Raw genomic sequence first — 11,226 nt, forward strand, 5'->3', positions numbered from 1 at the left:
AAAGAGATGAGCTATATCAAGCCACAAAGACACGGAGGAATCTTAAATGTATATTTCTAAGTGAAAGAAGCCAATCTGAAAAGGCTATATATACTGTATGACTCCAACTACATACATGATATTCAGGAAATAGCAAAAATATGGAGACTAAAGAGATCAGTAGTTGCCTGGGGTTAGGGATGGGAGGGTGCTGGGGGTGCGGAGGGTGCCGAGAGAAGGGGAAGAATGGACAGGCAGAGCACAAGGGATTTGTAAAGCAGTGAAACTGTTCTGCATGATACTGTAATAGTGGATACATGACACTATGCACTTATTAAAATCCATCCAATGTAGAACACAAAGAATGAACTCTTAATAAAAACTATGGCACTTCAGTTAAAAATAATGCCTCAATATTGGTTCATCAATTGTAACAAAGGTAAGATACTAAAGCAAGATGTTACTAGGAGAAACTGTGAAGGGGGAGGCGAGACGGGATAGATGGGACCTCTGTGCTTTCTGCTCAATTTTTCTATAAAACTAAAACTGCTCCAAAAAATAGTCTATTAATTAAAAAATACTAAGGTAGATAAACTTTTTTTACCTGAATAGAATAGTATCCACTTTTTGAAAATAAGCTATTTTAGTTAAAAAGCAATATTTTTAAAAGTAGACTTTTTTCTTGTTAAAATATATATGCCTATGTCTGAAAAAGCTGGAAGAAGTCAAGAATTATGGTCTGTAAGCCCAGAAATTAAAAGAAAAATCATTTCTCTTTATACTCAGAGATATTTCTGACTTAAACCCAGGTAAAGTACAAATGCCCCAAACAGCTAGAAGTTGACTAACAAATCATATACAGGATAATAAGACAGCAAAACAAACCAGCTGTGGAAAACTTAAGAACCATTAACTAGAATAGTCGTGACAATCAAATTTAAAACCAAATAAAGTTTAAAAGTTTAGCTGTTTTAATAACTACTTGCACACAAGGATGGCAAACAACGACTAACACAAGAGAACTGGGGAAGTAATCATTTAAAGCTTGCCTGAGACCCAAATATCAATATCCTTAACACTGAGAAAATTTCATAGAACTTTTAACAGAAAGACCAAAATTCTCCAAGCTGCCTCATGCTGAATGCCAAAAAGTAAAATGTTCCCCAAATATAGAAAACTATCAAATCATCAGCTACTGCAGCTGGGACAGAACCCAAATCCCCCAGACATCATTCTGTATTCATAATGATGGGAGGTGCTACACTAAGAGGGAACACCAAGCTGAAGACACGATCTCTGCCCTCAAAACATGTTCAGTCTCATTGAGATAGATACCAACACAAAATATTATGTGCTAAACTGTGGATTAAATAAACTATAGGTGGAAAGTCATAAAAGATTAGTATGAGCTCCTATATGTCTGTGTGTTTCAAACCATTCTTTAAGACAAAGGATCAACAGATAAGAATAAATGCCCCTGCATATTTGATAAACATTAAATATTCACTACATGCAGAAAAATGAAACTGGACCCATATTTCTCACCATATATAAAAATTAAATCAAGATGGATTAAAAACTTAAATGTAAGACCTGAAACTATAAAAATTCTAGAAGAAAACCTAGGAAAAATTCTTCTAGACATTGGCCTAGGCAAAGGATTTATGACTAAGACCTCAAAGCAGATGCAACAAAAACAAAAACAGACACATGAGACTTCATTAAACTAAAAAGCTCTGCAGAGCAAAAGAAACAGCAGAGTAAACAAGCAATCTACAGAATGGAAGAAAACATATGGAAATTATACATGCAACAAAAGACTAATATCCAGAGTCTACATGGGACTTTAACAAATCAACAAGAAAAACACAAGTAACTCCACTAAAAAGTGGGCAAAGGACATGAACAGACATTTCTCAAAAGAAGACATACAAGCAGCCAACAAACATATGAAAAAATGTCCAATGTAACTAATCATCAGAGAAATGCAAATTAAAATCACAATGAGATACCATCTAACACCAATCAGAACAGCTTTTATTAAAAAGTCAAAAAACAACACTGGACGTGAGAAAGAGGAATGCTTATACACTGTTGGTGAGAATGTAAAAAGAAAATGTGGTACATATATACCATAGAATACTATGCAGCCATAAAAAGATGAAATCGTGTCTTTTGCAGCAACATGGAAAGAGCTGGAGGTCACTATCCTAAATGAACTAACTCAGAAAGTCAAATACCACATCATCTCCCTTCTAAGTGGGACATAAATGATGGGTACATGTGGACATAAAGACGGAATTAATAGACACTGGGGATTCAAAAGGGGAAGGGTTGGAGGAAGATGAGGGCTGAAAAATTACCTATTGGGTACAACATTCACTATCTGGGTGATGACTACACTAGAAGCACAAACCTCACCATTACACACCATAACCACGTAACAAACCTGCACATGCACTTCCTGAATCTAAAATAAAATAAAATAAATAAGTAACAAAAATAAAACCACAATGAAATAAGCCCAATAAATCCAATAAATAAATAAAGATTCACAGGGTGACTCAGGCACTACTGTAATTACAGGGGGCACAGCAATGAAAAGCGAAGACAACATTCCTGTTCTCAAGGAGCATATATTCCAATGGAGAAATGAGAAAATCAACATGTAAACAAACAAACATTATGAATAGTGGTAACTGCTACAAAGAAAATAAAATGGAACCCTATGAAAGTGAGTGGTGAAAAGGGGATAGAAGACCCTTACGGAGCAGTATCTGAGCCGAGATCTGAATGCCACGAAGGCACCAGCCACGGGAGACTGTGGGAAGGGAACCCTTCCTCACAACAGCAAGCTCTGGGCAAAAACGTCCCTGGAGCTCTTCCCTCCAGCCCCTGCCCTCAACCTAGGGCTGTCCCCGGTGCAGGGTGGCCCCACGGACACACGACCCAGTTAGTCTGGAACTCGTGTCTCCCAAGGCTCATTCTAAACCTTTATTTGGTTACCAAATTTCTGAAGCTTGAGAAATTCAAAATGGATGCTAAAGTGCTTTCCAGCATCTATGGACAGATGATCTTAGAAGGTGTATGAAATAGTAGCACTTAAGTGCTAAATAACTTATTATGTTTCAATGGATTCATCAATTTTATGTCTAAATCCTCTGTTCAATACTGTACCTGGGTTTGACGTATTTATGAGAAGGCAAAGAAAACCTATAACCTGTCCCTTCCCTTTAACAAATATTTGTGCTCTGTCCCAGCTGATTTCTTCTCTTTCTTTCTCCTTTTTACCCCAATGTAACTAACACTAATGATAATCTATGTGGCCTTTCAGCTTACTTTCTCAACTTAATTTCTTGAGCGCTTAAGCAGAATGATCTCATTCTGAAGTGCTCATTGCTGTGGGTGTTTTAGGGACACCTGAGGAAGCCCAAGCCTCCGTTTGTGATTAATTTGTTTAGTAAAATCTTCACAGAAATTTGATGTTAAATGCTATATGACTAGTTAAACAACAAAGATCTATTTACATCATGCTTATCTAACTTTGAACAACTATCCCAAGTAATAAAAACTCAAGGGACCATGAGTTCAACATTTTATTCAAGAAATACATTGTATAATATTGCAAAAAGTGACTTACAAAATCGAAAGCCACAACTGCTCAGAAAGCTTTTTCTTTTTCTTTTTTTTTTTGCATACCAAAGAACTTCTTTTTACCAATGGCCAACTGAATAAACTGTGTATGTCCAATGGTACTGATCTCATACCATCAAGAAAAGTATTTCACATTAGGAAATTGCTCCACATGTGGGTAATTAGAAAATTTTGTAACAATCAGTCTCAAATATATTCTTTATTTCTGTTGCAAACTGAAGCCAAAGATAATTCAAGCTTTTCATGAAGACTGAAAATGAAACCATGAACCTGTAAGGTCAGCATTTTAGTTGCTGTGAAATGATGGCACACGCTGTGCCGGGCACTCAGCAACACTGGGCTGTGCGGCTTTCACACCCACATCCGCTCTCCTGTATCTCATCTGCAGGCCAAGAGTCCAGATCACTAGATGGGTTACAATTTGTTTTAAATAAGTGATGACCCTCAATCTTGTCCCTACTGATAAAATGCGTGTGCTTTAGCATAGGGACTATGCAATATTTTGGGGCTGTTCTTAGTATTCAAAATCACACATTCCAAAGTTCCTACCATCTAGAAAGGAAAGCATGACACGATTATTTTTCCAGTACTGAAGCCTGGGAGTCAGGAGGTAAGGGCCCTGAGTTGCCCCAGTTAGTTGTGTGACTTTGGGGGAAGTCACAACAACTCTGGACCTCAGTTTCTTTATCTGCAAATGGGAAGAATCTACTACAACTATACCTCTGTATCCAGGCATTCCACACCGTCTAATTCAACCAGCCATGAATTGAAGAGACTCTTTAAAAAAAAAAGTAAAAAATAAAAAGTAACGCAAATAAAAATACAGTATAACAACGATTTACACTGTATTAGGTAGTGTACGTGATCTAGAGGTGATTTAAAGTATTCCAGAGCATGTAAGTAGGTTATATGCAAATACTACACCATTTACAAGAGGGTCTTGAGCATTTGCGGATTTTGCTATCTGTGAAGGGGTGGGAGATGTCCTGGAATCAATCCTCTGCGGCTACTGAGGGGCAACTGTAAGTTTCTTTATTCGCAGAAACATAAAATGACAAGAGCCAGAAACACTGCAAAGAGTACTGAGATAAGCATCACCCCATGACACAAATGAGGACACAAGCCCACAGAGGCCAGTGATTTGCACAAAATCACACGTGAGTGGTCAGCAGAGCTGAAACTGGGGCCCACATCTCCAGGTCACTGCTATTCAATCAGCCAGGCATTATTCTCTTGGACACACCTCCTGTTTCAATATTCCCTATTCACACACTTAGAATACAGAGCAGCCTCAGAACTACAGTAAGGGGTCCCCTTATCTGAGGGAGATACATTCCAAGACCCCTGGTCAATGCCTGAAACCAGATAGTACTCAAGTCTACATACACTATGTTTTTTCAATCTGATAACCAAGATAGCTACTAATCAATAGAAACTGTCCATCAATGCAACAAGCTGCTCTGGAATACTTCCAAATGTTCTGGAAAATGCTTTCTCATGTCTTCATGGTGTACATAGGTGGCAGTCTGATTACATACAAGCACCTGTTACATAAAAGCACCAAGATGCGTTTTGAAAAGGGCACCCTGCCTGTGATGTAGAACATGGACTAGAAAAAGGCAAGAATGGATGCCAGGGGACTATAGTAAGAAGCCACTAGATTATAATGGCCAAAGATAACGATGAGTCAGAAAGTGGGAAAAGAGGAGATGGAGAGAAGTAGACAAATTTCAGAGATATTTGGGAAGTGAAATCCTAAGGTTTAGTAACAGATTGGATTTGAAGAATGTGAAGGAGAGAGGTGTTATCAAGGACGACTCCTGGTTTTCTGACTCACAACCAGATGGATGGATGACCTCAGGTCTAGTATTACCTGAGATAGGTAATACCAGAAGAGAGCTAGGTTTGAGAGGAGGTTGTGTTTTTTCATCTTCCCCCCACAAATTCAGTTTTAAATACGCCGAGTTTGAGGTGCCACAGAGATGGCCAAGAAGAGATGTCAAGGTGCTGTGCACATGAGGTTGCAGATCGAAGATATCTGGGCCAGAAGTATGAACCTTTCACCTGTCTACACGTGGTCACTGAAGCTGCATGAAGTGGGTCACCTGGGGAAAAGTGCACAGCATGTGAAAAGGAACAGACATGTGGCTGAGTCCATAACCCACCAGTTAATGGTTAGGAGGAGGAGAATGATTATGCAAAAGAGACAAGGAGACCAGAGAAGCCAAAAGAAAACCAGAAAGCACCAAGTTGCAGAAAGCAAATGAAGGAAGCATTTGGTCTACTGAGGTCAGGGAAGGAGGCAGAAAAGGGCTGGCGTATCAACTTCCATCTAGTTAACTTTGGTGAGAAGTCTTTAGTGGAATGATGGGTCCAGAAGCCAGAATGAAGTGAATTTAAGAGTGAAGGGAGAGAAAGTAAAGACAACCCTTAAGCATTTGGCTGTGAGATGGAACAGAGTGAGGGGCTTTAACTGGAGGTTGGAGGGTCCAGTAGAAGAAACCAAAACAGGAGTGTGTATGAAAGCCAATGGAAAGGGGTGTGGAGAGGGTGGGAATAACAGGGTCCTGAGAAGGGAGAGGGCACCGGATCCAAGCATGGGAGGCAGACCTCCGGAGGAAGGAAAGACCCCTACTGGGGTCCCCAACTACCTGTCAGGAACCGGACGGCACAGCAGGAGGAGCGCAGCGTGTATTTACAGCCACTCTGTATCAGAGCTCCGCCTCCTGTCAGATCAGTGGCGGCACTAGGTTCTCATAGGAGCGTGGACCCTACTGTGAACTGCACACGCAATGGGTCTAGGTTAGGCACTCCTTATGAGAACCTAATGCTGAATGATCTGTCACTGTCTCCCACCACCCCCAGATGGGACTGTCTAGTTGCAAGAAAACAAGCTCAGGGCTCCCACTGATTCTACACTACGGTGAGTTGTATAATTATTTCATTATGTATTACAATGTAATAATTATAGAAATAAAGTGCACAATAAATGTAATGTGCTTGAATCATCCCAAAACCATCCCCTGCACCCCTGGTTCATGGAAAAATTGTCTTCCAAAAGTGTCAAAAAGGTTGGGGACCACTGCCCTACACAACAGGTTAACGATGGGAGTGAGAACAGGTACAAATGCAAGAATGAGGTTGTTGTCAGCAAGATGAAGGAGCTGCCGTTTGATGGCCTCTATTTTTTCTGTAAAACAGATGAAGTCATATGTGAGACAGGATGTGATTTCCACAGCACACCTAGGTAAGTGGGTTTAAGTTATCCCTGTTAGCCTACAACCTCTCTCCTACTACCAGTAACTTACATCCTAATTCATCTACCCATTGTCAACCCTCTCTAAGAGTGTTAGTACTTTTTCTTTTCTTTTCTTTTCTTTTTTGATGGGGTCTCGCTCTGTTGCCCAGGCTGAAGTGCAGTGCTGCAATCCTGGCTCACTGCTGCAATCCTGGCTCACTGCAGCCTTGACCTCCACAGGCTCAGGTAATCCTCCCACCTCAGCCTCCCAAGTAGCTGGGACTACAGGTATGTGCCACCACACCTGGCTAATTTTTTTTTTTTATAGAAATGCACTCTATATTGCTCAGCGTATATACTTTTATTAAGCTGACAAAGTCAACAGCATCATGCCACCACCACCTTTGACCCCTCAAGTGATTTGTTCATCTGCCACTCCTGCTTTTTGATCATTTACGTAATATTTTTCACAAACTATCCCCTCCTGTATTTCTCAGATCTCATAAAAACCACTGAAATAACTTTTTAAGTAGCCTCCTGCTACCAGTCAGTTCCAATTGCAACATATATGATCATGCCATTTCCTGCTTTTAACCTGACTATAACTCCACAACGAATATTGCACCAAGTGCAAATTCATCAGTGTAGTATACAAGGCCCAATGCAACTTGCAATCAATCCCATCTCATCTAACTTTCTACTTTCCCAGTCTCTTTCCTGGCCATCCTTCCACATGCTAGCCACTGTGGACTAAGTGCTGTTTCTTGGCACACATGTCCTTCCTATCTACCATGCTAGAGAGCTAAAAAACATATCTCACTTATCCCTATACCTTCATGTCTAGACTGTTGCCTGGCACATAGCAGGTGGTCATGGAATGCCCACTGATTAAACAACTGCTACGATCTATGGCAACCTAAACGCAGTTTCCCATCAACTGACTGGATTTTCAAGCAGTCTCAAATCTCCCAACGCAAATGTCATATCCCAACCTTCTCACACGCACAAAACCTATCCAATTACAAAATGTGTTGAATGAGACACAAACACAGAAATATATCCTGGATAAATGTTCCAACCATCCTTTCTGCCATGGAAGTGTAACTTATATATAGTTACATATGTTTAAGGAAACACAAATTGCAAATAACCTTTATCTTCAAGCTCCACCTAAAAAATCAACAACATTTTACACAGAACGGCTGTTCTATGTATTTTCTTCTATGTATGTTGTCACTTTTATAAGCACTATAAAATGTACGGCATATTCATAGAGCCACGAAATATGCAATTGCTGGCATTCCAGCCACCCTCCCCCACCCCGTTTGCACTCTAAGTTCTATTTTAGAACTTACATTTCTGTGATTTCACTTACTGAAGCTGCATATACCAAAGGCATTCTGTCAACTCAGAGTGGGAAAGGTGGTGGGGTTAGTGAGTCAGAGAAGATGCTGGTGTTGAGCCTTAAGAAATCAAGAGATGGACAAGCTGAGATTATTCTGTACTCCGAGATTCTTGACGTCAATAACGCCCCCGATCTCTGTGTGTGGCCTTTCCTCTTCCAGGGCACCTCTCCCCAGCATGTACCCTTAGCTGTTTCTTTCCACCCTCATTTCAGGGTAGCTCTTACCCAGTGGGCGAAACAAAGGGTTTCTAGATCAATGAGTTGATTCTGTACATTCTTTCAGACATCCTAATGAAGTTACACCTTTTAGTACAGTGGTCTAATAGGAATATCACTTACAAGAATTAGGTACATTATTCCTGGGTATAGGTAAGTCCTACATATTAAAAATGGTATGGTCACACTGGAGAAGATACAGATATACTTAAAAAAACAACAACAGAGCTTTGGAGATGTAATCTGAATGCAAATATTATCAAAAAGAGATAGGCTATTCTAGAAAAATAGAAAACATTTTAAGTCACCAAGAAAGGCAGAGTAAGAGATTTCAACTCACTTGCTCAAAATTGTAGGTGTCTACTAACAAGCTAAAACTTTTCGCTTTTTAACACTGAAAGCAGCTACTAAGTGGTGTCAAAACTCCTAGTCCTCAGGAAATTAAATATAAACATTTTTTGAATGGTTTAAGTGCAGACCCAGAGGGTTACACCAAATAGATAGGCAAAGCTCCTCCTAGCTCTCACTCAAAGCCTGGCCATTTTCAAGGTTGCGCCTGATGAACTTTATCATCAGTGAAGTGTTTTCAGTTTATATTTCTTTTCTCTAAGTTTACGACCTACAACTACCAACTTCTTCAAATGCATCATGTAAAAAGAAGTAGAGCAACTTCTTTAAAGAGTAATGGTTTGCTTTGTCGTACTGCAAGTCAGTAAGAATGTTCTAAGCTTCTAAAGATCCCATTCCGGAAGCTTTAGCTGAATGTTAAGCAAAACTTCAGGTTAAGTTCTTTTTCTTTCCAACCCGAGTCCCTAGGAAAGTACGTGGGCTCAGGGATTTATTCAACACACACTTCATGAGCTCCAAGACCCCGGTCAACAAGCTTCTTTCCGACAAGGGGACTGGCAATCTGACTGCACTGCACGGTAACAGGAACGGGTAACAGAGGCTTTGACATTCAGCTCAAAACCACTTGCCCAGAACTTTCAGGCCTTTTCATGTAACATGCACGATTTTACAGAAGTGCTTTCTCCAGGCTGCACCTGCCAAACCTGAGGCCAAAAGACTCATTGCGAAGTGCAGCGAGGTCTCGGAGGAGGACCAGATACGGAGCGTGCGCGGGTAGAAGCAGCAGCCCGAAGAGAGGGCCCCAGAGGGCACAGGGCAGAGGCACCCCCATGGCCGGGCTTCGGGGAGCGGAGGCCGCGCGCACCTTCATGAACTCGTCCTTGTCGAAGCAGAGCGTGTCCGGCCCCTTGGGCAGGTTCATCCTACTTTTCTCCATCCCGCCGGCCACCGCCTCTCAGTGCCAAGATCCAAGGGAGAAAACGCAGGAGGATGCGCAGACGGACTCGGCGGCCGCGGCCACCGCCAGTTTCCACGGCACAGGGGGGTCCGCTTCCGCCAACATGGCAGCGCCCGCGCCGCGGCCAATGAACGACGGCACCGCAAGCCGGCCTGCGCCTGGCTCTGGCCAAGAGGGCCACGGGGGCCGCCACTGCTGCGCCGGCTAGGCCGTGCTGCCCTCATGCGGCGGAGGGCGGCACTGCATCCTCGCGCGGGCTACTGCGAGGCTGCCCACCTCCCTAGGAAGCGTGGCTGAGCTGCAGGGGTGGGTCAAAAGGGGTGAGCGGGTCTCCCTCCCAGCCTACCGTTTCTGCTGGGAAAAATTGACCTGCAACGCTTTTCCAGTGCCTTCTCCTCTGAGATTGCTCCGCTTCGTTATGCATGGCCAGAAGTTGGCCCTTTGGTTCTCAGGCCCGTTTTCCAGGTTGGACGTATCACTGGTCGCATTCTTCACCTCCCTGTGCGCGGTTACTGCTGCTGGTGGGCGCTGACGCCTCTATGGAGACCCCCGCCCTTAGCCTCTGCACCCACAGAGAAGTGTAGCGTCTCCTCCACTGGGCTCCGTTACTGGGAACTCATAGAGAAGAATGTGGTCAGCTAGGCAGCTTTGGGTACTCTGAGCCGCTCCCTGTTCAAGCTCTGGCTCCGTTCCAGGTGGGCAGTCTCTGAGCGCAACTTTGGGTCTTCAAGGGGCTTAAAGGAGTGCCTCGCTATCTGATTAAACACAGCAGACAAATACACGTGCAAGCATATTTATTTTTAATTTTAACCAGGAATGGACACATTTTTGTGTTGTGGCCAGTAGCGGTGCAACCAAACCAATTTCTCAGACTGTCTTCCTCCTCCTCCCCCCACCCACCCCAATTTTATTCTGAGATGTGCTTCCTTTTTCTCCTCCCTTGCTTTTTTCTCCTCTTGTCCCTTCCGCTAGCTGTAAATACCGTGGTCAAATGATGATGATTCATTTTTCTTCTTTTCTCCTTGACATTCTGATGACTCAAACCACAAACCTCGCTTCACACTTCATTCTGCAAACTTTTCCTTCCTGCTTCTATTGGGGAATCTAGGCCTCTCCTCCCAATTTTTCTCCTTAGAGATAAGATTGACGCCATGATGGCTCATAAAAAGGAATGGGACAGCAGAGGACAAGACCTCACCATGAGACTTTGTATTTCAAGTATCTCAACTGGAAAAACTGGTCAAATTAAAAAAAAAAAAAATGTGGGCATAGAATCCAAAACGCTCTACTCCCTAGCACTGGACCTGGCAGGCCCTGTTGAAGAGCCTATTTCCTGCCAGTGTCTAGAGAACAGATGAACATGATGAGAGCTGGAAGCTAGCTGGAGGATCAAACTATTCTGCCAGAGGAGCGATTAGGAAAAGTGCA

General features: G+C 42.4%; 1 protein-coding gene across 6 annotated transcripts in view; it reads right to left on the reverse strand.

Annotated features, from left to right (window-relative positions):
* Nucleotides 1-10,457, reverse strand: part of COG2 (component of oligomeric golgi complex 2) — a 52,467-nt gene extending 42,010 nt beyond the window's left edge. For 2 of the 6 annotated variants that reach the window (XM_045391835.2, XM_005539802.4), the window contains exon 1: nucleotides 10,145-10,457. In XM_045391835.2, coding sequence (XP_045247770.1) covers nucleotides 10,145-10,222 — 78 coding nt within the window. In that variant the 5' untranslated portion in view covers nucleotides 10,223-10,457. Of the gene's footprint in view, nucleotides 1-8,226; nucleotides 8,346-9,705; nucleotides 9,902-10,144 lie in introns of those variants that run through there. The other 4 variants (XM_045391836.2, XM_005539803.4, XM_073998840.1 and 1 more) reach the window with 2 other exon arrangements.
* Nucleotides 10,458-11,226: the final 769 nt, after the last annotated feature.

The sequence above is a fragment of the Macaca fascicularis genome, chromosome 1, assembly GCF_037993035.2.
Source record: "Macaca fascicularis isolate 582-1 chromosome 1, T2T-MFA8v1.1".
Lineage (NCBI taxonomy): Eukaryota > Metazoa > Chordata > Mammalia > Primates > Cercopithecidae > Macaca > Macaca fascicularis.